The sequence below is a fragment of the Mastigoproctus giganteus genome, chromosome 6, assembly GCF_048544385.1.
Source record: "Mastigoproctus giganteus isolate SK-2022 chromosome 6, ASM4854438v1, whole genome shotgun sequence".
In the NCBI taxonomy this organism is placed as follows: domain Eukaryota; kingdom Metazoa; phylum Arthropoda; class Arachnida; order Uropygi; family Thelyphonidae; genus Mastigoproctus; species Mastigoproctus giganteus.
The window spans coordinates 48,563,174-48,590,223 of record NC_143580.1 but is presented as its reverse complement, the minus strand read 5'-3'; the positions used below and the strand labels follow the sequence as shown (position 1 = coordinate 48,590,223).

The 27,050-nt window shown below is 37.3% G+C and overlaps 1 protein-coding gene across 6 annotated transcripts in view; it reads right to left on the bottom strand.

Moving 5' to 3' along the window:
• Positions 1-27,050, bottom strand: part of LOC150084231 (peripheral plasma membrane protein CASK-like) — a 1,403,586-nt gene that overhangs the window by 1,009,903 nt on the left and 366,633 nt on the right. For all 6 annotated transcript variants that reach the window (XM_090375948.1, XM_090375952.1, XM_090375953.1 and 3 more), the window contains 3 exons: positions 21,757-21,932; positions 8,934-9,056; positions 4,553-4,636 (listed from right to left, as the gene is read on the bottom strand). In XM_090375948.1, coding sequence (XP_090232074.1) covers positions 4,553-4,636; positions 8,934-9,056; positions 21,757-21,932 — 383 coding nt within the window. The remainder of the gene's footprint in view (positions 1-4,552; positions 4,637-8,933; positions 9,057-21,756; positions 21,933-27,050) is intronic.

Below are 27,050 nucleotides of genomic sequence, written 5' to 3'. Positions count from 1 at the left end.
AGATTCCCGACATGGATAACAGCGTCTGGTCAACCTGTGTTGTAGTTCCCCTTTACTCCGACAAATGGGCATATATTTTTGGAAAAGTGAGTGATCCATGCCTTCCAGTACATTTCTCCTGTCTTTGTTTACATGGTCACAGTAGTTGAATATCTGAATGATTCCAATATTCTGCACAGTATTCAAAGAACTAGTGACAGTAGCAATGTGGGGGGGGGGGTTTGAGGCAACTAAGATATATAAACTTTACCAAGGTGAAAAGTTGGCAGATTTTGAAACTTCGTTGAGCCTTTCACTGTGTAGAAAATGTTCTTAAATATAATGGCATACAGGCAATAATAATAATAATAAAACTGTATGCATTGTGTCACCAATCTTCAAAAAACCAGCACGAATTAAGGATGACTGCTAAAGAAGTTGATGTGGAAACTATAAAGATCGGTCATGTGTTCTGGCCACGATGGGCAGCTTGTAGCTTGCGGATTGGAGGAATTATCCCGCTTTGGGCAAACATTTTGAATCAGAAGTTAAGTATTCGGGATTATTAAACAGACTTTTGAATCTGGATTTTCTTAATGATTTAAAACTAATGATCAACATCCTGCTGGAGATCTCTTACCTTTCAGAAGCTTTACAGAATCACTATGGTAAAAGCAGATAAATTAATTGTTCGAACTATCAATGCTATTGCTATTGCTAATTTTAAAAATTCTGAAGGAAATTACGAAGCTAAAATTGAGAACATGTTGAAGTGGAAAGAATTTGGAGCAATCAAAATCTAAAGTAAGAACACATTTAAAAAATTACCTTGTGACAAGTTATTAAATGCATTGTTTTATCCTTAAAGGATAAGTTATTAATTCAACAGAGTGATTTTAAATTAAATAAAGAAAATAATGATAGTATTGATGACAAGGAATTGAATTAAATTTTAAACATATGCTACACAGAATCATGGGATAAGGAAAAACTTTCGTCTCCATGGCAAGACGTTGAAAACCAAATAAGAAATTTAAGTTTTCTGATAAAATATTAAAAAAAAAAAAAAAAAATGATTTTAGAGATTTTATCAAAGACAGTTTCGAGTGAAATTCCCTTTTCAAGTAAAAAAGTCAGAAATATCTTTGAAACCACTTTCAATGCAATCAGCAGTGCTGAAGCTGAGCGAGCTTTCAGCATAATGAATAATATTGAGTGAATGAATGAATAATGTTGACAATTAAACATGTTGCAGATTATGATATACATCTAAAGGGAAAACAATTGCTTCAATTTAATCCCGATCGTTATGTCAAATCATTCCTCCATTATCACCACTCAGCTATTGAGCAAAGCAGATCAACAAAAAATATTAATAAAAAGTAAATTGTATGTGGCAATTTTTAGAATAAATTTTTCTTGAATATTTGTGTAATCATTTTTTTTTTCATGTAATCTGTGATTTTTGTGTACCTTTTCTAGAATATTTGTTTTTTATGTAATAATAAATACTTGTTTTTATATTTTCGAATGTTAGTGATAGTTTTTATGTTATTTGTGATATGGGAAATATTTCATGTTATATTTTAATCACAATATTAAAAGTTTAACATGAAAAAAAAATGTATCCATTATATTTCCCTAGTTGTTAAAAAAAAAAAAAAAAAAAACAGATGAATAAAAAAGTTTTGTGTGTGCCAAGAACGTGCAGGAGATGCATTATGTAAAACATCCTTCGCATTTCTTTTAGGTATTTTGATTTGTATATGTTGATTACAAAATTAAAGAGCTTTTTTATTGTAAATATTTTATTGATCATTCACAAATTTTCATAATTTCTGGAAGACAAGATACAATGGATTTATGATAACTAAAGTAAGAGATGTATACTTGTAATTGCAATATATCTAAATGTCTCTGGAAAACAGCATCGATTGAAGTACTGATCTTGTAGTTGAAGCGACATACGCAGCTGTTAGGGGCACCTAACAATGGAATGTAATCAAAATGCGAGACAAAAAAAAGAAATTGTTGACAAAAATTTGTATTGTTGCAGTCATGTGATAAACACTTGTATTGCTGCAGTAATATGACAAATACTTGTATTGTTGCAATCATACTTACTGGAGTAGTAACTTCAGGAAGTATGATTGTGACGTCATACTATTCAAAAAAGTTAGAACTTCAGACACTATCGTATCCAGGTATCAACGTAAGGGGGAGACATGATGACTAAGTTTTTTAAGTTTTTTTTTTTTTTTTTAGATCGACCTAGGAACATTATACACATACACTTATACGCATGGTTAAGGGGATATCTACTAGTAGTTATTATTGTTATTTTTTGGTTTTTAGGAGCATTAGCAACTAAGGCCATATTGCTCCGGGGATATGCGGCGGTCATTCCCTGATCTTTCCGCATCCTCCGCATTTGGTGGTCACGGGCTCGAACCCCGGTCTAATCAAGAAGCATGTGCTACGCACTGCTGCTCCTGCCCACCTGGCTACAGAGGCGCTGACTACTAGTAGTGCTAGCATGGGAAGTGCATCTGGTAGAAGCCTCGGATGACATCACTTCTGTGACCGATCAATTTATTATTATTATTATTATTACTAGCCATATAGTGCAAGGAAGCCTGAGTCTTATGCTGCTCAGGACCCTGGGTGTGCCAAGCCCATACTTACCAGATGTGAGTATGGGCTTGGGGATACTCGGTAGAAAGTCGGAAAAACAGAGAGCCCATTGTTAAAATATTCACAGCTCACCAATGGTTATACTGCAGTCACAGCACAGATCTGTTAAGGGGTGGACAATGACTGACTGAAAACCATGGGACTGAGTCAACCTGGATTAGAAATGGCAAAAACAATTTTGTGCTTTATTCTCACTATGACTGAATTAATCAAACTCCAGTGAAGGCTGCTTGACAAAAATATCCAGTTTTTCTGCTGTCAAATTGGAAGAAAAAGTTCTAAAAGTAGGGTGGTTTCCATCCATGTGGATTAAAATTCAAAGTTGTAGAACTGTTTGAATGGGTGCAGAGAAGAGCAACAAGATTGGTGAGGGGAACAAAAGGGTGCGGAGACTAAGCACCTACAAGGAGATCTGACTAAGGTATTTAGGGCTTTGAATTAACTACAGTAGCTGAATACTGATAACATTGTTCCTCTTGCTCAGACTACACGCATGAGGGAGCATAAATTCAAACTGAAGTAGGATCTTGAAATAGATCTAGGTATAGATGTCAGGAATTTCAGCCAGTGGGTAGTTGATTGTTGGAACAAACTTCCATTTGGTGTTGTAAAAGTGGGTATTTTGAATAAATTCAAGGAATAATTACACAGAATAATTACAGAAGATAAGACAAGTGATATGAGAATTGTGTGCTTGCATGCATGTGTTCTGACTGATGCTGTATAAGTTTGCTTTCTTGCTACCACTACTATTTCCAACAACTTACTTGGAATCAGAGCAACAACTGTTTTTGCTGGTTATTGGGTAGTTTAGCTAAGAGAATCAGCCAAGGCAACTGCATTCTTGACTATTATTACAGTGTATGGAGAGGAGTCAAATCAACTCCTACTTGTTTACACTGGAAATAAACTGAAAAGAAATGGACTATAATCAATGAATTAAGTGGACTATAACTACTTTTTGTCTAAAGCTGACAAAAGATATTTGGATAGATTCAGAAGATAAATTTTATTTTTACCTTTTCTTTTCAAAGAAAAAATAAAAACATCAATGGATAAAATATATTGAAAAAATTCACTGAAAATATGACTACTGTCCATGCTAATAATTCACTGATAACAACAGCACTGAAAATGAAGAAAAATGGAGTTTATAAGTATAAAGCATTGTTTTTCAACCTGTGGTCTGCGGACCACCAGTGGCCCGCAGACCACAGGTTGAGAATGGAATGTAAGGCTTACAATTTAAGACATTGTGTGCCACCAGTGCACTGTTGGTGAGGCCACAAGCTTTCATCTGTCACAGTCAATCACCAGCTTCTGAGCATGTAATATGTATTGGATTTGTTTTTGTGTATTCATAAAATATTTTTTATGTTTTCACAAAACTAGTGTGTGAGAATAACTGTTAAAATTTGTAGTGATTATTTGATTGTATATATGTTGGGTAAGTTTTTTTAGTATATTTTAAATTAAATTTAATTAATAAGTGATATTTTGTTTGAGATTGGAATTATTTATTTTAGGAATTTAATATCAGCCCTATACTCAGCATAGTATACTGAACAACATGGATAAGTGACTAAAAACAGGATTTTTGAAACATCAACCCAATACTAGTTTTTCATAGATGTAAAGAAACCCTACCCGGTGGTCTGTGGTATGTAAAGAATGCTTGAAGTGGTCCGTGAATTATAAGAGGTTGAGAAGCACTGGTATACAGATATATCAGAATATTTCTAAGTTTTCAAAACAAAGAACAAAATATCATATATACCTAAAGAAGTTCAGATAATTTTATTTGAAGAAATGTTCACTGAAAATCTGTTAGGATGGCAAACTTAACATATATGAAAGTTTCAATAAAATAACAACTTACTTTTAGCTTTCTTCTTGAATTAAACTTACGAAGCTCATCTACAGATTCCTGAAGATGAATTTTTGGTGCATAAATTTCTTTTTCCTGCATTTAAATATAAATACCATAAACAGTAATGCCAAAAAATATAAATATCATTAATATAATAGAATCTAACATTATGGTTACTGTTATTATTTAATTATTTGCAATATCTCAGATACAGATAAGGAGGGCCATCTTGGAACTTAACATAATTCTACATTCCAATTTGTCCTAAAGATGTTTACAATTGGGTTGAAGCCAAGGGTCTGTACTGATTACTGCAATTATTCAACACTATTCTCTTCAAACCATGCTTTGTGAGGGAATACTGTTCTTCTATAAGCATAAGGGTTGCTTCTAGAACATCATTGTAGTACGCTTCATTCACAGTTCCATGAACTGCAACCAGTCGACCTGGTCCACAGCACAAGAAACAATTGTGCACCATGATAACTCTTCCTTCCAACTTCACAGCTGGGACAACATGTTCAGATAATAACATTCTCTGGGTACCCACCATGCACAAACATATCTAGCCTACTAGAAGAGTGTGTGTATATGGCATGAATTTCTATTGATTCACAGTTCAGGTTCATTGTGTCTTACACCATACGCTGCTGAAATCTGGGCATATGTGTCGCTCTCACTTCAAAAACCGGTGTTCTCGTGTGAATACTGGACCCTGAAATGTGCCACAAATAAGCATCACCGACCCTCTCAATTGAGAACAACTGACATGGCTGAGCAGCTAAATGTACCCAGGCTCCCGAGGTTAATTGACAGCAGGCGTTTAATGACTTCAGTAAAAATGTACACAGGAGTGATACACCCCAAACATCGGGTATTTCTGTCAGTGGCACAATCCTACGCCATCCTTGAGGTCAGAGCCCACACTAATCCTCAAATACAACCGGTTGAAACTGCGTAATCGGTTCCTACCTGCCCAGGCACTCCCCAAAATTCAGACACTGCTCCGTCTTGGAGTCGACCTTCAGAAATTAGCTACCGACTACAAATACCGTCACATGATCCTCGAGTGGATTACATCTGTGGAACTGGGATAATTTCCTCCATATGACGTTTAGTCCTCATTTTTTCATTATTATAATTTACATGTTTGTAACTCATAATTTCCATGTAACGGTAATTTTTTCCCTTTTTGCCAATTAATTTCATTTATAATGTAAAACTCCTGGCCAAGTCACCGTGTTGAGTATTATTGTCTCTAGTACATGTCCTGTACTTATTAGCAATAAAGAATTTATTTATATTTATTTATTTTTTTTTTGTACCAAACTATGGTGTGAACTGCTTTTGTTATCAAAAGCTTGTTTACTGGGTTGTTGTTGTTGTTGAGTCTAATAACACATAGGCTGATAGGGCCATATTGTCTTTCTAATGGTGAATATGAAATGATAACTATATTTTATGATATATTCCTATACGATTTAGGAAAGTAAATAATTCTGTTTTATTAGGATCATCTCCAAGAATCTGCAATAAATTTATTGATGACTGTGTATTAGCAATTGATTTAAAGGTGTTTAACCGGATATTTTGAAAGTGGGGACAATCCACTAACAAATGGCAAATGGTCAGTTCTACATGACAAGATGTACATTGGGGAGCATTGTCATTCGTTAATAGATACAGGTGAGTGAGGTGCGTATGCCCAATTCTTAGCCTTCCTAAAATGGTTTCTTCTTGTCTATTGTCCCGGAAACTGGAGAGCCACAGCTTTGGTTCTGGTTTTATTTTGTATAGTTTGTTTCCTGGATAACCTCTTCAGATTAGTGACCAGCTATTGTAACATGCTTTATGAATAATATGTTTATAATCGGTATATGGAGTTTGAAAAGTCTGCAACTAGTAGTATCTGGTTATTTGGCTGCAAGACCTGCTCTTTCATTTCCTGATATTCCACAATGTCCTGGAATCCAACAGAATATCACAGTTTGGTTCCATTCCTTACAGGCAAGTAACTTAGAATGTATTTGTATTATTACAGGGTGAGATGTGTTCGTATTACTACTTATGGCAGAGACGGCACTGAGTGAGTCACTGTATATCAAGGTTGACGAAATTAGAAGTTCAGTAATATGATCCAGAGCCCAGTTTATAGCATAAAGCTCAGCAGTGAAGATACTGCATTTGATTGATAATGAGACAGAAGTGGTGAATGATGGGAAGACTGCCACAGCACCTACTTGGGAGGCGCCTCCGTAGCCAGGTGGGAAGGAGCAGCGGTGCGTAGCACACGCTTCGTGATTAGACCGGGGTACGAGCCCATCACCACCAAATACGGAGGATGCGGAAAGGTCAGGGAATGACCACCGCACATCCCGGAGCAATATGGCCTTAGTTGCTAATGCTCCTAAAAACCAAATAACATAACAAGCACCTACTTGGATATCAGTTTTTGATTCATCTGTATAGACTTCACATGCCTTTGAGTTAGAAAGAGAGTAAGTTGCACGTAACTGTGCGATATTGGAAGGAGATAAGGTGTTCTTTCCCCATTGTTGAAAATAGTCATCATAAATTGAAGAGATATTTGTCCAAGGTGAATGTGATGGTGTCATGTCCTGAAATATATTACCAATTTCTATATTCCATGATTCAGCTATTTCTTTAAGTCTAAGGGAGCAGGTCAGTTTTCATTTAGTTTGTTATTGTAAAATGAGTCCCATTCGGTATTGTATAGGCATCTCCAATTAGGGTGAGAAGGAAGACTGCGGAATTTTGCAGCATACAGGAGAAGTAATATTTTCCTGCAGAGATATAACAGAGGTTCATGGGCTTCGATGTAAATAATCTGAACTGGGGAAGTTATGAGAAGACCCTAGAAAAATTCTCAAAGCACTGTGCTGGATGGCGTTTAACCGCTCTAAAGAACTTTTCCTCGCAGAGTCATACGCTGGAGAGCCATAGTCCAGGCGAGACCTGATGAGAGCCCTACAAAGATGGATCAAGGTATGTCGATCAGTACCCCATTACATGGATGACACACACCGGAGAATATTCAACTTCTTAAAACAGATGGTTCGAATATTCAACTTCTTGAAACAGATGGTTCGAAGATAGGATGTGCTTGAAAGTTCAGTTTTCTATTTAATACCAGGTCAAGAAAACGGACAGTGTGAGCAAGAGGAATTGAAACATTATTGATCTTTAGCTCAGGATCAGGATGAAGTGACCGTAATTTGCAAAAGTGAGTAGTGGTGAATTTCTGCTCAGCAAGATGATATCCATTATGTAAGACCAGGATTCTATTCTGGACAGAGCAATTTGTAACTGTCTTTCAACAGTATTCATACTTTGTGAGTGGCAGGATATGGTAAGGTCATCTGCATACATGTATATTTGAACGGTTTTTGGAAGATCTTCCAATATGTTGTTGACCCGAATCACAAATAGGGTAGTACTCAATATGGAACCCTGCAAGACACCCTCTTCTTGAATGTGAGATGTTCACAGCATATTTCGATATCTGACCTGAAAGGTGCATAATCTTAAAAGGTTCTGAATGATTTGAGGACCTGCCTACCATGTGGAGTATTTTGGGAAAAACTGTTGAGTATAAAACTCTGCAAACTGTAACAGAAGACAACAAAAGGAGCCATAATTTCTACATCAATTTTTGATGCACAGGAAGACAATGAAGGAAGTTTCATCTTCTGCATTAGGTGCACTTACCATTTGAATGGAATAGTTAATAAACAAAATGTTAGCATATGTGAAGTGAAACATCACACACCCATGCAGTCCCAAGGTGAACATACTGCATGCTTTCAGTCAAGTGAAGATTTATGGATCATTTTACTTAATGAACAAACTATCGTTCAAGGTCAAAAACTTTAAAAATCTTGCTTCTGTCCAAGATCACTTATACTCCTTCATTTTCCACTTCATGAAGAGAAATATGATGGCACACTCCATTTTTCTCTTTATGACTGTGCATTTCTTGATATAAATTTTTCAAATCAGAAGACAGAACAAGATGGTTCAATTCTGTTGCCATCATAAGCCCCAAACCTTATATGGCTAGATTTGTTTATTCTGTGGCTTTTTAGGGATCAGATTTATGAGTTGTCATCACCAGGAAATTTTGGTGAACTAATAAATGGTTTCAAAAAACAGAGTCAGAGTTGCTTCTGCATAGGTAACATTTGTAAAAGCAGATGGAAAAGGATGCTGACCTTTCACTGGGACATATGCCATATGACTTGTGGTAGCCTTACAGAGTTGTAAAACTAGTTATCAACTGCCCTATATTACTAGAATGTGCATGATGTGCTTTATTTAATTAAATAAAAAATAAATTATAATTTATCAACAGATTAATAGCACAATTTACCCTTAGCCATGGATGATTTAATGCTTCCTCTACGGTGATTCGATGAAGTGGATCCAACAGTAGCATCTTTCTCAATAAATCTTTAACATGTTCACTTAAATGATCCCAATGTCTCCCACTCATCTAAAAAGAAATGAGCCAATAATTCTTATAACTGTAATTAAAACAATCTTCAAACAAGTAATACACAGCTATATATCCATTACCACTTATCAGAATTATAGATTAATCTTTAATTTTATTAATAACAATACCATGAATAACAACAGAACTGCAGTTTTCATAAAGTATTTCATAAAATTTCAATAAGTAAATAGAATTAAATTTACATTACATTTATTTAAAAATCAATTTTTTTAAAAAAGTGGGGCTCTTTCCTTACTTTTACTTCCAATGACTTTTACCCTGCACATTTGCAGGAAAAACTCTGATACTTTAGTTCATTTTACACAATTAATTAACCATATTTGCTTAGATCATTTTTAAACTATTTCACAAAACAGACATCAGGTTTTATTCCTGATCACTAAAATTAACACAAGTAAATGTAGTGTCCACACATACACTCATATATGTGTGTGTGTAAAAATAGACAAAACTATGTATATTTATAAACATATGAAAATATACACCCTGCATGTGTATACACATAGAAGGTGTATATTATTACTATTAATTAATAGTATTAGTAGTGAGCAATGAGGCAGGACATAAAGCTTATACAGCATCAGCTATTAAAAAAAAAAAACCTTCTCATGTCACGCCTATCACTCCAATAGTTTGCCTTGTTCTTCCTTGAATGTATTCAAGCTATCCAATATATAGTTGGAGTATTTGTTGTTGTTATTATTATCTATTTATTTATATTATTATCACTTTTTTTTTTTTTTTTTGATGCTGTAAAACAAACTTGCTTCTTTGCATTATTTGTTACTACTAATACTTAATGGCACCATAGCTGCTTTTCAGAAATTATTTCTCTTATTTTGTACCTGTCTTGTTGGCAAAGTAATGTTCAATTCTACTGTCGCTGTCTTTAGCTGGGAAGCCATTTGTTTTTATGTTAAGCTATTAGCATTAGTAGAGGCATATGATGCAAGAAAGCAATCTTATACAGCATCAGCAAAAAAAAAAAAAAAAAAAAATTCACAGCTCCATTCGCTATAAAGGTTCGTCCACTTCTTCCTTGAATTTTTTTTAAGCTATCAACTTCTAAAACGACAGATGGAAGTTTGTTCCAACAATCAAATATCAGCTGGCTAAGGGCAAATTTCCGCACACCTTTTTTACAACTGTCTTTCCTCGATTCCAGTCTATGCCCCCTAAGGTTCGAAATTTGAGCAAGAGGAAGAATTCCTTCATCATTGAGCCTACTCAACTCATTCAAGGCCTTATACACCACAATCAGATCACCTCGCAGATGCCTAGTCTCCAGATGCTGCAATTTGCGGAACTTAAGCCTTTCTTTATAAGAGCAATCCTTTGCTCCATTCAACAAACTCGCTGCCCTTCTCTGTACTTGTACCAGCAGCTCTACATCCTTCCTAAAATGAGGACTCCAGACTTGTACACAGTACTCAAGGTGTGGCCTGACCATTGCCATATACAAGGGGATAATCACCACCTTATCCCTGCAAGAAAATTCCTGTACATCATTGACAAGACACCATGGGCTACTTTTGCAGACTGTTTGCACTGTCACAAAACTTCATATATGACTGCACAATTATCCCCAGGTCTTTTTCAATCTCTACCACTCTGAGTGAAGTATCACACAGTTCTTACGTTTCTCTAGGGGTTACTTCTACTCCATATGCAGTACTTCACATTTATCAAAATTAAACTTCAGTTGCCAATTCTCAGCCAATCTGCACAACTTTTCTAGATCCTGTTGCAGTAGCATATTGTCATTACAGTTATTAACGAACCTGCAAGCCTTTGTGTCATCTACAAACTTGGACATTAAGCCTGATATACCCTTATCAATATCGTTGATAAACATACAAAACAGCAATGGGTCCAACACAGAACCCTGGGGGAATCCACTAATAACATTAGTCCATGAAGAGCAGAATACACTGATCACAACTCTCTGTCTTCTCCCACTCAATCACCCTTTTATCCATTGAAACGATTTACCCTTAATGCCATACTGCTCCAATTTGAACAAAAGTCTTCCAACTTCTGTTTCGGAGAAAATAATGGATCACTGGTTAAAGAAGTGATGAAGGATCACCTACAAAAGACTGCAGTAATAATTCATACACAGCATGCATTTGTTAAGGGGAAGTCTCGTCTGACCAATTTGATAGGATACTACGATGTGGTCACAAAGGAACTGGATGCAAAAAATAATTTTGATATAATATACTTGGATTTCAGGAAAGCTTTTGATACTGTTGCCCATGGAAGACTGCTATACAAATTGGAGCAGTATGACATTAATGGCAAGTTGCTGCAATAGATAAAGGAATGGTTGAGTGGGAGACGGCAGAGAGTGGTAATAAATGGACAATGCTCTATGTGGACTAATGTTATTAGTGGAGTCCCCCAGGGTTCAGTGTGGGGCTCATTGTTGTTTTGTGTATTTATTAATGATATCGGTGAAGGTATATCAGGCTTAATGTTCAAGTTTGCAGATGACACAAAGGTTGGTAGGGTTGATAATTACAGTAGACAGTATGCTACTGCAACAGGATCTAGAGAAGTTGGGCAGATGGGTTGAGAAGTGGCAACTGAAGTTTAATATTGACAAATTCAAAGTACTCCATATAGATAGCAGTAACCCAAGAGAAACATACTAACTGTGTGGTACTACACTCAGGGAGGTGGAGAATGAAAAAGACCTGAGGGTAATTGTACAGTCGGATATATGACGTTCTCTGAGTAGTGCAGACAGGCTGCAAGAGTTCATGGAGTTTTGTCATTGATATATAGGAATCCTGCTAGCAGAGATAAGGAAGTGATTATACCTTTGTATAAGGCAATGGTCAGGCTACACCTTGAGTACTGCATACAGGTCTGGAGGACTAATTTATCAAGAATGTAGAGTTGCTCTTACAGACAAAGGCTAAAGTTCTGCAAGTTGCAGCATCTGATGATTAGGTACCTACGAGTTGATCTCATTGAGATGTATAAGGCCTTGAATGGTTTGAGCAGGCTCAGTGCTGACAGGATTCTTCCACTTCCTCAGATTACGAAAGTGAGGGGGCATAGATTCAAACAGGAAAGACAGTTGTAGAACAGATGTGAGAAATTTCCTTTGGCCAGCAGGTAGTTGATAGCTGGAACAGACTTTCATCTGTTACTGCAGAAGTTGATAGCTTAGATAAATTTAAGACTCAGACAAACATTTGGAGTGACTGGATGGGTAAAATGGGAAGGATGTGGGTTTTTTTTGTTTTTTTTGTTTTTTTTTTTTTTTTCTTTTTTTTGACTGATGCTCTATAACCTTGCTTTCCTCATCATATGCCTCAATTAATGATAATTTGCAACAGTAGCAAAATCTTTCCTGAAATCAAAGTACTGTATTTCCCCATGTATAAGATGCACCTTTTTTCGAAAAATTTGGGGGTCTAAAAACTGGGTGTGTCTTATACAGTGGTTTTAGATTTTTTTTACTTGCATTTCCGGCTTTTTCGCACTTGTTGTCTTTGCGCTCATTGTTTTGCACCTGTTATCGGTATATTAGGTTACGTTTTGCCACGTTCTGCCCAGAAATGGCTCAGAAAAGATTTTCGTACAGTGCTGAATTCAAGTTAAAAGTGATCCAGTTTGCAAAAGTGAATGGAAATCATGCTGCTGAATGTAAGTTTGGTCCTTCTCCAACTGAGAAAACAATCCGAGACTGGCTACGAGAAGAAACCCTACTGAAAATGCCACGGCAGAAGAAGGCCATTAGAGGCAAGTCAGCAAAATGGCCTGATTTAGAGAGGGAATTGAAGATATGGATTGAGGAGCAAAGGGCAATTGGAATTCCTATGTCCACAAAGATGGTTCAGCATGAGGCAAGAAGAATTGCTGATGAAAAAGAAGTTACTGATTCCAAAGGAGGACACAATTGGTGTTTCAGGTTCATGAAACGGAATGGACTAAGCATGCATATACGCACGAGACTTGCCCAAAAGATACCTGAACACTATGAGCAGAAGGTCCTTGAATTTCATCATTTTGTCATGGGTGAAAACTGTAACTGCGAAGACAAGTGGACACGAAAAGAGCCATTATACAGTTGTTCTAGCTTGTTGTGCCGATGGAACCAAGCTGCCTCCTATGCTGATTTTCAAACGCAAAACAATGCCAAAAGAAGACATTCCTCGAGGAGTGATTGTCCACGTTCATGACAAGGGTTGGATGTGGATGGATCAGGATGGGATGAAGATCTGGTTTGAGTAAGTTTGGAGCAGGTGAACAGGTGGGCTCTTACGCAAACCTGCCCTATTGGTGCTTGATCAGTTCAGGGCACACATAACAAAAAATACAAAGATTGCTGCAGAGCAAAAAACAAAACTTGCCGTCATACCTGGAGGCTTGACATCTCAGCTCCAACCACTTGATGTCAGCATTAACAAACCCTTCAAAGCTTCCATGAGAAACGAATGGAACCAATGGATGAAGTCTTCTGGGGACAATTTTACATCAGCAGGAAGAGTGAAGAAACCAACCATAGGAGAAGTTTGTACCTGGGTGAAAAGATCCTGGGATAATATTAAGATTGAGATCATTGTCAAGTCATTTAAGAAGTGTGGTATTTCAAAGGCCATAGATGGAACTGAGGATGAGGCAATATATGAAGATAGTGATTCGGCATCAGACACAGATAAGGACAAGCTAATGGATGGAAGTTTTGACAGTGATGAGTTGTATGAATTTTATGATGAATAAAACTTGAGTTCAATAACGTTATGCAATACTTCCCCCCCCCCAATTTCTGGCCTCAAAATTAAGGTGTGTCTTATACATGGAAGTGTCTTACACATGGGGAAATACGGTATATGATATCAAAATTATTTTTTGCATCCAGTTCCTTTGTTACCACATCTTAGTATCCAATCAAATTTTTATCAGCCTCTAAACAAACCCATGCTGTGTCTGAATTATTACTGCAGTCTTGTCTATATGATTCAGTAATACTTGTTTAACCAGTGACTCCATAAATTTCCCTGGAACAGAAGTTAAACTTACAGGTTTGTACTCACATCAAATTTTGATCCCCCTTTGGGAATTGGGGATACATTCGCATATCTCCAATCCATCAGGACATCCAGAGTCCAAGAATGCTCTCATAATTATGGCTAAGGGTTTGCTTACTTTCTTTGTCTAATCCTTTAATATAACTGGATAGATCCCATCCACCCCAGGTGCCTTTCTTATTTTTAATTTCAACAATTTCACTTTAAAATGAAATCTTTATTGTATAATTTATAGTATATACTGTATATACTTAAATTACTTTGAATAATGGAAACAACTTTAATCAGAGTTACAGGTATGCATTAATTTGGTGTTGGGACCTTTTCTTTTAAAATAGCTTATATTCTATGCGGAATAGATTCCACGTAGAATATAAGCTAAATAAACATCAGCTTACATTGTACTCTAAATAAACATCAGCTTTTATCATCTTGTCTTCACAGTACTACAAGAAATGGGGACAGAAAACATCATTGCATGTTCATAAATACATCGTAGACCATTACAAAAAACTACTACTTTCATATACAGTGTTTCCATTATTTTATCCTTTCCCCCTATATATAGTATCATTTATATACATTTATATATAGTATGGATTTATTGAATGATTGTTTTCTACAGCAGCATGTTCGGGAGGCAACTAAAGGGAGTAATACTCTTGCTCTGATTATCAGTAGTGATTCTTCATGCATTAAGAATCTGCAGATAAAGGAACCACTAGGTGGCAGGGATCACAGTGTGCTGAAGTGGAATTTCTCAAAGAGGTAACTACCATCAGGGGTAAAGGGAAGGGTTTTTGCTTTCAAAAAGGTTATTACGGTTGTCTGAGACAGTATTTAAATTCTATATGGTAGGACCAATTAATGATGTTACAAGCAACAAATACAAAATGGGAAGCATTCAAAGAATTAATCTTGGAAGCTACTAGGCTTTTCATGCCAACTAAGAAATATTGTTTAAGATTTAGGCCAAAATGGAGGTCAGAGGAACTAATTAGACATGGGGCAGAGAATAAAATATTCATAGGATACATATAAATTAACAGGTGGCATAGAAGCCTGTGATAGATATACACTGGTCTGTAACCAAGTCATAAAGGAGGTTAAGGCAGGCAAAGGCAGATTACAAGAAATTTTTGGCAAAGGATGCAAAAAAAAAAACAGAAAATAATTCTTTACTTATGTAAACGCTAGAAGGAAAGGGATGAATCAGATTGTACCACTTAACATAGAGGGGTTGACTACTGATGATCATGCTCAAGTAGCTGATAAACTGAATGAGTATTTTGCATCTACATTCACACATAAGTTATTCAATGAGGCGTGTGCTACGCACTGCTAATCCTTCCCACCTGGCTAGGGAGGTGGCTGTGGCACTGGAGGCAAATTGCTGCTAAGGTTAAAGGGATGGTTGAGTGGGAGAAGACAGAGAGTGGTAATCAATGGACAGTGCTCTTCGTGGATTAATGTTACTAGTGGAGTTCCCCAGCGTTCAGTGTTGGGTCCATTGTTGTTTTCTGTATTTATTAATGATACTGATGATGGTATATCAGGCTTAATGTCCAAGTTTGCAGAAGATAGAAAGGTCGGCAGGGTTGTTAATGACACTAATGACAGTAAGCTGCTGCAACACGATCTAGAAAAGTTGAGCAGATGGGCTGAGAGGGAGCAAATAAAGTTTAATATTGACAAATGTAAAGTACTGCATATGGGAAGCAATAACCCCAGAGTAACTTATCAACTATGTGGTACTACACTGACAGTGGTAGAAAATGAAAAGGACCTGGAGATAATTTTGTAGGCAGATATGCAGTTTTCTGAGCAATGCAGATGGTCTGCAAGAGTAGCTCATGATGTCTTGTCAATGATATACATGAGTTTCTCTAGCAGGGATAAGGAGGTGATTATCCCCTTGTATAAGGCAATGGTCAGGCCACACCTTGAGCAATGTATGTCTGGAGGTCTCATCTGAAGAAGGATGTAGAGCTGTTGGAAAGAGTATAGAGAAGGGCAACAAGATTAGTCAATGGAGCAAAGGGTTGCTCTTACGAAGAAAAGCTTAAGTTTTGCAAATTACAGTGTCTGGAGACTAGGCACCTGCGAGGTGATCTGATTGAGGTGTATAAAGCCTTGAATGGTTTGAGCATGCTCAATGCTGATGGGATTCTTCCTCTTGCTCAGAATAATCACCTGAGAGGGCATAAATTCAAATTGAGGAAAGACAGTTGTAGGATAGATGTGCAGAAGTTTGCTTTAGCGAGCAGGTGATTGATTGCTGGAATAAACTTCCATCTGTTGTTGTAGAAGTTGATAGCTTAAACAGATTCAAGGCAGAACTAGACTAACATTTGGAGCGAGTGGATGGGTGAAATGAGAAGGATCTGTGTTGTTTTTTTTGCTGGTGCTATATAAGCTTGCTTTCTTGTATCATGTGCCCTGCTAATGGTAATGCTAAATTAGTCAGACAAGACTTTCCCTTAACAAACCCATGCTGTGTCCAAGCTATAACTGAATTCTTGTATAGATGATCCTGCAGTGCTTCTTTAACCAGTCCTCCATTAATTTCTATGGAAAATAAGTTAAACTAACAGGTCTGTAATTACTTGTGTTGCCCTTTGATCCTCCTTTGTGAATTAGAGTCACATTTGCACATCTCCAGTCCATGGGTATTTCCCCTGTTGGATAATAGTAAAGTAGCATTCTTCAAATCCACACCTAACAAAATCAACAATCTGGACTGAACTGTATACCACAGCTCTTCACTCTGTTAAGTCCAGAATCCAAAAATTTTGGGCAGGACATCACTGGAATGTTGGGCTTGTGAGCTAAAGCATTACAATGATAACAAAGTCTGTACAACACCCTGTGGATAAAGAACATGTAGCTGTTCCTAATTTCCTGGACATAATTATGACCTTGTTATTTTCAGACAGTTGTTAGGATTACATAACCATTCAGTTTGGAGATCTTTCTTTCTTTCTTTTTTTTGCCACACAGCTGAGATGGAACAAATTAATTGCAAATAACTGAAATTGCTTACAAAAAAAAGTGATTCACTGTTTTAACGATGCACAATATGGCACTATTAATACAATACATTTTTATATCATTAAAAGCCCTTCAGTATAATCTCCCTACTTTTCAATTATTATTGTTTTTCAACCACATGGAAGGTTTTGAATGCTGGTTAATAAGTCATTTTGATTGTGCTGCTGGATCCATCAGGTCACAGGTTCTGAAAGGTTCCATGACAGATTAAACCCAAATTCAATAGCGCGGTTCTTTTTAACTTCCTTCTAGAGTTTATATACGTAAAGACTTGTGGCAGAGAAGAAAAGTGCATGGGATGCATATAAATTATCAGGTAATACAGATGCCTACAGTAGATAAAAACTGTTCTGCAATCAAGTCATTAAGGAGGTTAGGCAAGCTAAGGCAGATTACAAGAAGTCTCTGGCAAAGAATAGCAGCAAACATCTTCTTTACTTAGGCAAACGGTAAACAGAAGGGGTTGAATCACACTGGTTCACTAGAGATGAATAGATTAAGTGTTTAATGATCCTGCTCAGGTTGCAGGAAAACTGAATGGGTATTTTGAATCTACATTCACATATGAAGGATGTTTTAGGGATTGGAATTCCAGAAGTGAGTCAAACCCTTGAAGGCAGCTAAATGATTTTGTGAAAACTGAGGGGAAAGTGGAGAAGAAATTGTTGAAGCTAAACGTAAAAAAGGCACCTGGAGTGGATGTAATCTGTTATGTTAAAGATAGCAGGAAAAGAAATAAGGAAACCTTTAACCAAGATTATGAGAGCATCCCTGGATTATGGGAGATCCTTATAGTCTTGAGATGTGCAAATGTATGCCCAATTTACACAGGAAGATCAAAGGGTGACATGAGTAATTACAGTCCTGTTAGCTTAATTTCTGTTCCAGGGAAAATAATGGAATCACTGGTTAAAGAATAACAGAGGTTCATCTAGACAAGACTGCAGTTATGCTGCAGTCAGAGCATGGATCTGTTAAGGGGTGACTTTGTCTGTTCAATCTGACTGGATAGTATGACACAGTAACGAAGGAACTGGATGCAAAAAAAACAAGTTTCACATCATATACTTAGATTTTAAAAAAAGCTTTTAATACTGTTGCACATAAAAGACTGTTATGTAAATTGGAGAAGTGTGGCATAAAGGGAAAGTTACTTCTAGGGATAACAGAATTTTTTATTGGGAGAAGACAGAGAGTGGTTATCAATGGTCACTGCTCTTCTTGAGCTAATATTACGTCAGCGGCATCCCACAGGGTTCAGTTTTGGGTCCATGCTGTATTCGAGATTTACTAATGATATTGCTAAAGGCATATCATGTTTAATGTATATGTTTGCAGCTGATATGAAGGTATGCAGGGTAGTTAATCAGAGTAATCAGGGTGTGCTAAGTAACAAGATCAACAAATTAGGCAGATGAGCTGAGTAATAGCAATCGAAGTTTAATATCGACAAATGCAAGGTACTTCACATGGAAAGGAGTAATAAAATGTTAAATGTTCTTGTTTATGACCATCAGGTCAATGGAGTTTACAATAAATCAATCGATACAAATGTTAATCATATTTAGTAGTCACAGGCTTGAACTCCAGTCCACTCAAATCCAAAATTATCAGCTGTGTGGTACCACACTCAGGCAGTAGAGAATGAAAAAGACTTGGTGGTAACTGTGAAGTCAGATATGAACTTCTCTGAGCAGTGCAGACAGGGTACCAGCACAGCTCAATGGATTTTGTCAATGATATATATAAGAATTCTGCCCGCAGAGATAATGAGGTGTTTATCCCATTGCATAAGGAAATGGTTGGACCTTATCTTGAGTACTGATAAAAGTCTGAAGCCTTATTTTAAAATGAACGTGGATCTATTGGTACAGGTACAGAAAAGAGCAATGAGATTGGTGAGGCAAGAAAAGGATGCTCTTACCACAAAAGGCTTCAATCTTCCAAACTGCAGCACCTGGAGACCAGGCATCTGTAAGATCTGATTGAAATATTTAAGGTCTTGAATGTAATTAGTAAGTTCAATGCTGATGGAATCCTTCTTGCTCAGACTACAAGCAAGGAGGCATAAATTCAAATTGAAGAATTTATGAGAGCAGGCTGCAGGTTGGATGTACAAAAATTTGACTTCAGCTTTGTTTGTTTGTTTGGTTTGGATTTTATTGGCGCATTAGCAACTAAGGCTATAATGCGCCAAGACCACTTGACTTCAGCCAGAGAGTTGTTGATTGTTGGAACAAACACCCATCTGGTGATGCCAAACGTCGGTAGTTTGAATAAATTCAAGGAAGAACTAGATAAACTGTTAGAGTGGGTAGACAAGTGAAATGGGTAGTGCTGGCTTTCACACCCCCCCTCCAATCTGATGCTGTATAAGCTAGTTTCCTTGCATCTTTTGTCATTTTTAATAACAATAATAATAAACAAAAAGAAAAAAGCTACTTATCTGATTGACATAGCACTACCCAACACTGGCAACCAGCAGAAAACTGATGGGTAAAAATAAAGAAGTACACGAACCTAAGATAGGAGATCAAAGAAATGTGGCATATGCAACAAGTAACAACCATCCCAATCATCTCGTCAACCACTGCTATGGTGTCAAAGATCCTACCTAACAGCCCAGCAGTAATAGGTCTCGCAGCAAACACCTACCTACAAGGAACTACAGAAAGTCGCAATCCCGAACACCTGTAGGACAGCCAGAGAGTTCCTCGACCAACGAGGAACTCTCTGGACTGACTCTCTGGACTTATGTCTTGACTTCAGCCAGACATAACACCAGACATAACAACAACCATCCTGTGTACTTGGTAGCAATACCCATCACAAGGTGGAACTCCCAATCAGGGAGAATTTTAATATAAAGAGGAATAATATAATAATAATAGTGAAGGATTACTTCCAGAAACACACAACAGCACTCCACCAGGCCATAAGGAAGACAGACAAGCAGTATACCCCCACTCAATCTAAGCGAGGAGTCTCCTCCCAACCAGGAGGCACAAATGAAGCTAGAAAGATGGGCAAAGAAGACACTCCATGGAAGGCACTACAATGTTCTCCATCAAGATCACATAGATAAAATTGCTTCCAATGCATAGCTCACAAGCAGGATGCTCTTCCTTGAGACTGAAAGATTCACGCTTGCCATCCAAGACCAGGTAATCAACACCAGAAACCATAGAAAATACATCACCAAGGAGCCCGGAGTGTCCAATAACATATGTTGACAATGCCATCTGGCCTCAGAAATGATCCAACACATCACCGCAGATCACCCAGACAGGGTACACTCGTAGACAAGACCAGGTAGCCAGGATAATACATCAGGAGCTAGCAAGGAAATACCAGTTGATCAAAGAAAGTGTACCATACTACAAGTACGAACCCCAGGCAGTACTAGAGACCCCAACCCACAAGCTTTACTGGGACCGTGCCATAATAACAGATAAGACAATCCCACACAACAGACCAGACATAACTCTTGTGGACAAGAAGGAAAAGACTACCTATCTGATTGACATAGCAAAACCCAACAATGGCAACCTGCAGAAAACCCATGGGAAAAAAATCAGGAAGTACATGAACCTAAGACAGGAGATCAAAGAGATGTGGCATAAGCAACAAGTAACAACCATCCCGATCATCGTGTCAACCACCGGTATGGTGCCAAAGACCCTACATAACAGCCTAGCAGCAACAGGTCTCCCAGCAAACACCAAAATGAACTCCAGAAAGTTGCAATCCGGAACATCTGTAGGATAGTCAGAGAATTCCTTGACCAACAGTAACACCAGACTTAACAACAACCACCCTTTGTACTTGGTAGCAATACCCATCATGAGGTAGAATCCCCAGTCAGAGAGAAATAATATAAAAGAAATAATAATAATAATAATATTACATTATATACTTTATATTATATGGAAATAATGGAAATAAATTTTGATATTGGGAATAATTTTAACCTCTGAGTATATCCTGTGACAAATAATTGGAAGGTAGTGCCTTCCCTATTATTTTTAATCCTGATAACAGCTTGGATATTATTTTATTTTCTTTATGTTGTTTTTCTCATCATTAATCATTAATTTTTTAGAGAAAAAAAAAAAGAATATTTACAAAAATTTGCAGAATGCTGTCTTCCCCAACGGAGTGGATCATAACATTACCAATATAAAGTATCATCCTTCTCTTACAAGATTTCTCACAAAGTGTTGTCTCCATGTTGCATTGCAGATGTTTATCTGCAGTGTAACAGGAGACAATGCATTGTGAGAAAATTACATAATGAGAGATCAATACCCTACATTAAGATGCCTTTCCATAGCCTATGAAATAAAAAGTGCACACAGGACAACAAGAAAACATCAAACAATATTAACTGAAATTTTGGGTATTACTGTAACATAGGTTGTGACAAATATAAAAGTTTGATAAATGGCCTTAAAACCGATTATAAAAAACAAATACTACTGATATTCATCATAATATTTACAATAATAAAACAAAGTTTTTATACTTAACAAAACAATACTGTGTTAATCAAGAAGAATTGGAATGACATATATAATTACATTTAACTGCCCACTGCAGATAGATTCATACAGCCATTCTTTGGTACCAAGAAATGGAAGAGTTCCACTAAGAAGAACATATAACATGACACCACAACTCCAAATATCTGCTGGTTTCCCATAGGGTCTTCGTTGAACAACTTCAGGAGCCATAAAATGAGGAGTACCAATTCTACCTACATGCACATTAAGATGGGGGGAAGAAGGGAAAAGTACAGATCTCCACATTATTCATTGTCTGAAATTATTGATTTACCACACACACACACACACACACATATATAACATTAAAGTATTAAAGGAAAATGAATGCATATTATGAAGCACCAAATGACTATATGACTGTAAGAATGGAATATGTACATAAAGTATTTAGTAGAAAAGCTCATATTCACAATTTCTCATATATGTACAAGTCCTTTATTTTAGTACATATATATAACTAATCCTAAATAATTAACAATTATTACCATTATACACACAGAGTCAGGACTATTCTCCATACTACTGTTACTTCCAATTCACAGAATGCCATTAGCAATTGGTAGTTACTATATATTCATTTGGATAGCTTTTTCACTGCTAAGGAAGTTCAAATGCTATGCATATCCCAGATAGATTACAACATTTGTGACCCTGGTGATCTTTACTAATTATATTAATAATGACTTATAGATTTGCTTACATTCTTTCTAAACCTTACTTTAAACATTTCCTTAAATTTCACCACATTGTTCATACACTTCAGTCTACATTATTGATACCTATAATTTTTTGTGTATTGCTGATCTAGTTTGCTGCCTAATTATTATATCATGTATAGCAAGTTACTTTCATTTCACATTTATGACATTTCTGTTTTTCTCCTTCTATTATTTCACTTGTCTTACTCTTTTATTTCTTCTTACTGTTCTTTATTTCTTTTATCATGGCACCTAACTTCTTAATTATTATGATAAATGAAGTATTAATAAGTTCAGAACAAAAACCTCATGCTTTGAAAGCTATAAAAAAGCATTGTATGTGTAGAGGTATAGCTTCTTTCTGTATATAGCTTTCAGAAAACCCAGGGAAAAACTGTGTTTGCTATTTAATGATGATCAAGTGCAAGAGCTTGCACTTGAAGATCACGCAACACAGCGGCAACCCCGCAGGCAGAATGCTCTGGTCCCAAAGGAACTAGTTGTTGTACGTGACTCTATTGTCAGGGAAACGGGGAACATATTGTGCAAAAAGGATAGATGGAACAGGACCAGGGTATGTCTGCCAGTGGCAAAGGCTGATCATGTTGTAGGGTAGATATCATTCTTTAAGGGCAAAAAGGGTGATATTGTTGTACACATTGGCACTAATGATATTAAGAGGAGGAGACTGGCAGAATAACTTAAAAAATACAAGACAATGCTGAAAAAAAAGCGTGAGTTAGGGTTGAATTTGAAAGTGTGTGCAATTCTGCCCAGACACGACAGGAGGGAGTAAGTAAAGTGTAAAGTGTAAAGTGTATTCGTGTCAAACGGCACCAGGGGTTTTCCCCCATCTCCGCGTAGTATACATTGTCATGTGAAACAGAACACTGTTGAGGCCAGAGATTTAAAAGTGTGTGGATATTGTACATGTGTACTGTCGTGTACCGTTGTTCATCTGGTCATTTAGCCGCTGGACCCCTACTGAGGCCCAACGTTGCCCACACTTGGCCCCGTGGAGGCAGACCAGGTACACCAGTTTTACAATTATTTACTCTGGCAGGCCCTGCCACCTAATTTCCTGAGATTTCAGTGGCTAGGACCTATGTAAAAAAAAAAAAAAAAAAAAAAAAAAAAAAAAAAAAAAAATGGGGTAGACGCTAGAGGTTTAGGTAAGGCCGAGATAATAGGTTTTAAATGAAGGTTAGGTTAATTTTTTACATTGAAATTTAGCAGCATGCAGTGGGACATTCACGGTCGGTAAAGGTAGAGTGGGGGAAGACTGAAGATTGGGGGGAACAGATAGAAGTATGGGAACGAAAGAGAAGGCGATCCCAGGAGTGTCAGTGGAGCAAGCCCCACCAGGGAGGAAGTATATGATGAGAGCCTTGATGACCAATTCTTCCCTGGAGAGATTGTGCAAGGCTCAAGGAGTAGAATTTTTCTCAGCCTGGTCTGTGCTGGTTAACAGGAGAGACTGCTTCTACAGGGATGGGATACACTTAAATAGAAAGGGTGCAAGAATATTTGCTGATGCTATTGAAGCAGAGTTAGGTGGGTCAAAAAACTGCTAGCTTTGGGGAATACACAGACTACCAGATTAACAGTAGCCGCTGGCAGAGGTAAAAGTGATTCTTGCACTACTTCTATTGAAATGCAATTGAGCAGCAGCCTGGAAAGCAAGGCAATGGGAATTTCCACGACTGCTGGGAGTCATAGTGGAACAAGTAAATATATGGGCTGTGATAGGGTAACTAAGAGAAGAAACAGGTGCATGTACACCAATACTAGGAGTATAGTTAATAAATTCAATGAGCTTGAAGTGCTAGTCAAGACATCAAAGGCAGATATTGTTGGGATATTAGAGACATGGTGTCACACAGACATAAGCAGTGCAGAACTGGAATTTTGGGAGTACAATGCACAGAAAGGTTAGACAGGACAGGAAGGGAGGGAGGAGGCGTTATGTTGTTAGTTAAGAAACACATAAAATCTAAGAAAGTGCATCCTATTGATGTGAGTGGACAATGCAATGTTGAGTCTGTTTGGTGTGATATAAGCACTGGGAAAGAAAAATGAAAGTAGGTGTGTGTTATAGGCCTAATGAATCTGATGAGTATAATGAGCAATTGTGCAGAGAAATAGAGTGGGCCAGTAAATTAGAGTGTCTTATAATTGGGGATTTTAATTTCCTGGATATTGACTGGAATTTGTGGGTTGGTCACTCACACACTAACAAGGCTTTTTTGGATTTATTGGATGATTGTTTTCTATAGCAGCATGTTCGGGAGGCAAATAGAGGGAGTAATACTCTTGATCTGATTATCAGTAGTGATTCTTCATGCATCAAGAATCTGCAGATAAAGAAACCACTAGGTGGCAGCGATCACAGTGTGCTGAAGTGGGATTTACTCAAAGAGGTAACTACCATCAAGGGTAAAGTGAAGGGTTTTTGCTTTTGTAAAGGTGACTACGGTGGTCTGAGACAGTATTTATGGTGGAACCAACTGATGATGTTACCAACAGAAAATTCAAAATGGGAAGCATTCAAAGAATTAATCTTGGAAGCTACTAGGCTTTTCATACCAACAAAGAAATATTGTTCAAGATTTAGGCCTAAATGGAGGTCAGATGAAATAATTAGACATGTGGCAGAGAAGAAAAATGCAGGGGGATACATACAAATTAATGTGTCACACAGAAGCCAATGCTAGATATAAGGTGGTCTGTAACCAAGTTACAAAGGAGGTTAGGCAGGCGAAGGCAGATTATGAGAAATTTTGGCAAAGGATGCAAAGAAAAACAGCAAAGAGTTCTTTACTTATGTAAACTCTAGAAGGAAGGGGATGAATCAGATTGGTCCACTTGATATCGATGGTTCAACTGTTGATGATCCTGCCCTCAAGTAGCTAACAAACTAAATGAATATTTTGCATCAACATTCACACATGAGGAGTTATTCAGGGAGGGGAATGCCAGAGGTGTATTCAACTCTGGCAGTAAGCTAGATAATCTTGTAATAACTGAGAGTAAATTGGAGGAGATATTGTTGAAGATAAACACAAGAAAGGCACCTGGGTTGGATGGAATCTATCCAGTTATTTTAAAGGAGGCAGCAAAGGAAGTAAGCAAACCTTTAGCCATAATTATGAGAGCTTCCCTGGACTCAGGGAAGGTACCCATCGACTGGAGATGTGCAAATGTAACCCCAATCCACAAAGGAGGATCAAAGGGAGAGACAGGTAATTGCAGACCTGATAGTTTAACTTATGTTCCAGGGAAATTAATGGAGGCACTGGTTAAAGAAGCTTTGCGGGATCATCTAGACAAGACTTCAGTTATAGCTCAGACACAGCATGGGTTTGTTAAGGGGAAGTCTTATCTGACTAATTTGATTGGATACTATGATGTAGTCACAAAGGAACTGGATGCAAAGAATAACTTTGATATCATATATATGGATTTCAGGAAAGCTTTTGACACTGCTGTGCATGGAAGACTACTGTACAAATTAAAGCAAAATGGTATTAAGGGTAAGTTGCTACAATGGATAAAAGGGTGGCCGTGTTGGAGAAGACAGAGCGGTAATCAATGGATACTGCTCTTTGTGGACTAATATTATTACTGGAGTCCCACAAGGCTCGGTGTTGGGTACACTGTTGTTTTGTATATTTATCAATGATATTGATGAAGATATATTAGGGTTAGTGTAGAAGTCTGCATCGGTTGTAGAAGTTGTACAGGTTGTTAATGATAATAATGACAGTGTGCTACTGCAACAGGATCTAGAAAATTTTGGCAGATTTTCTGAGCACTGGCAACTGAAGTTGAACATTGACAAATGCAAAGTACTGCATATGGGTAGAAGTAACCCCAGAGGAATGTACCAACTGCATAATACTACACTTAGGGTGGTAGACAATGAAAAAGACCTGGGAGTAATTGTGCAGTCAGATATGAAGTTTTCAGAGTAATGCAGAGAAGCTGCCAGAGCAGGTCATCGGGTTTGTCAATGGTACACAGGAATTTTGCTAGCACGAAAAAGGAGCTGATTATCCATTTGTATAAAGCAATGGTCAGGTCACGCCTTCAGTACTCCACACAGGTTTGGAGGACTCCTTTTAGGAAGAATGTAGATTTGCTTGAGCATGTCAGAGGAGGGCAACAAGATTGGTGAGGGGAACAAAGGGGTCCTCTTACTAAGAAATGCTTAAGTTCTGTAAATTGCAGTGGCTGGAGGCTAGGCATCTATGAGGTGATCTGATTGAGGTGTATGAGGCCTTGAATGGGTTGAGCAAGGTGAATTCTGATGGGATTCTTCCACTTGTTCAGATTACGAACCTAAGGGGACATAAATTCAAATTGAGAAAAGACAGCTGTAGAATAGATGGGTAGAAATTTGCTTTTAACCAGCAGGTGGTTAATTGCTGGAACAAACTTCCATCTGTCATTGTGGAAGTTGATAGCTTAAATAAATTCAAGGAGGAAATTGACAAACTTTTAGAGGGATTTTTTTTTTTTTTTTTTTTTTGGCTGATGCTACATAAACTCATATGCTTGCTTTCTTGCCTCTATTACTATTGTTATTATGTACCTACCATTAGTGGTAAA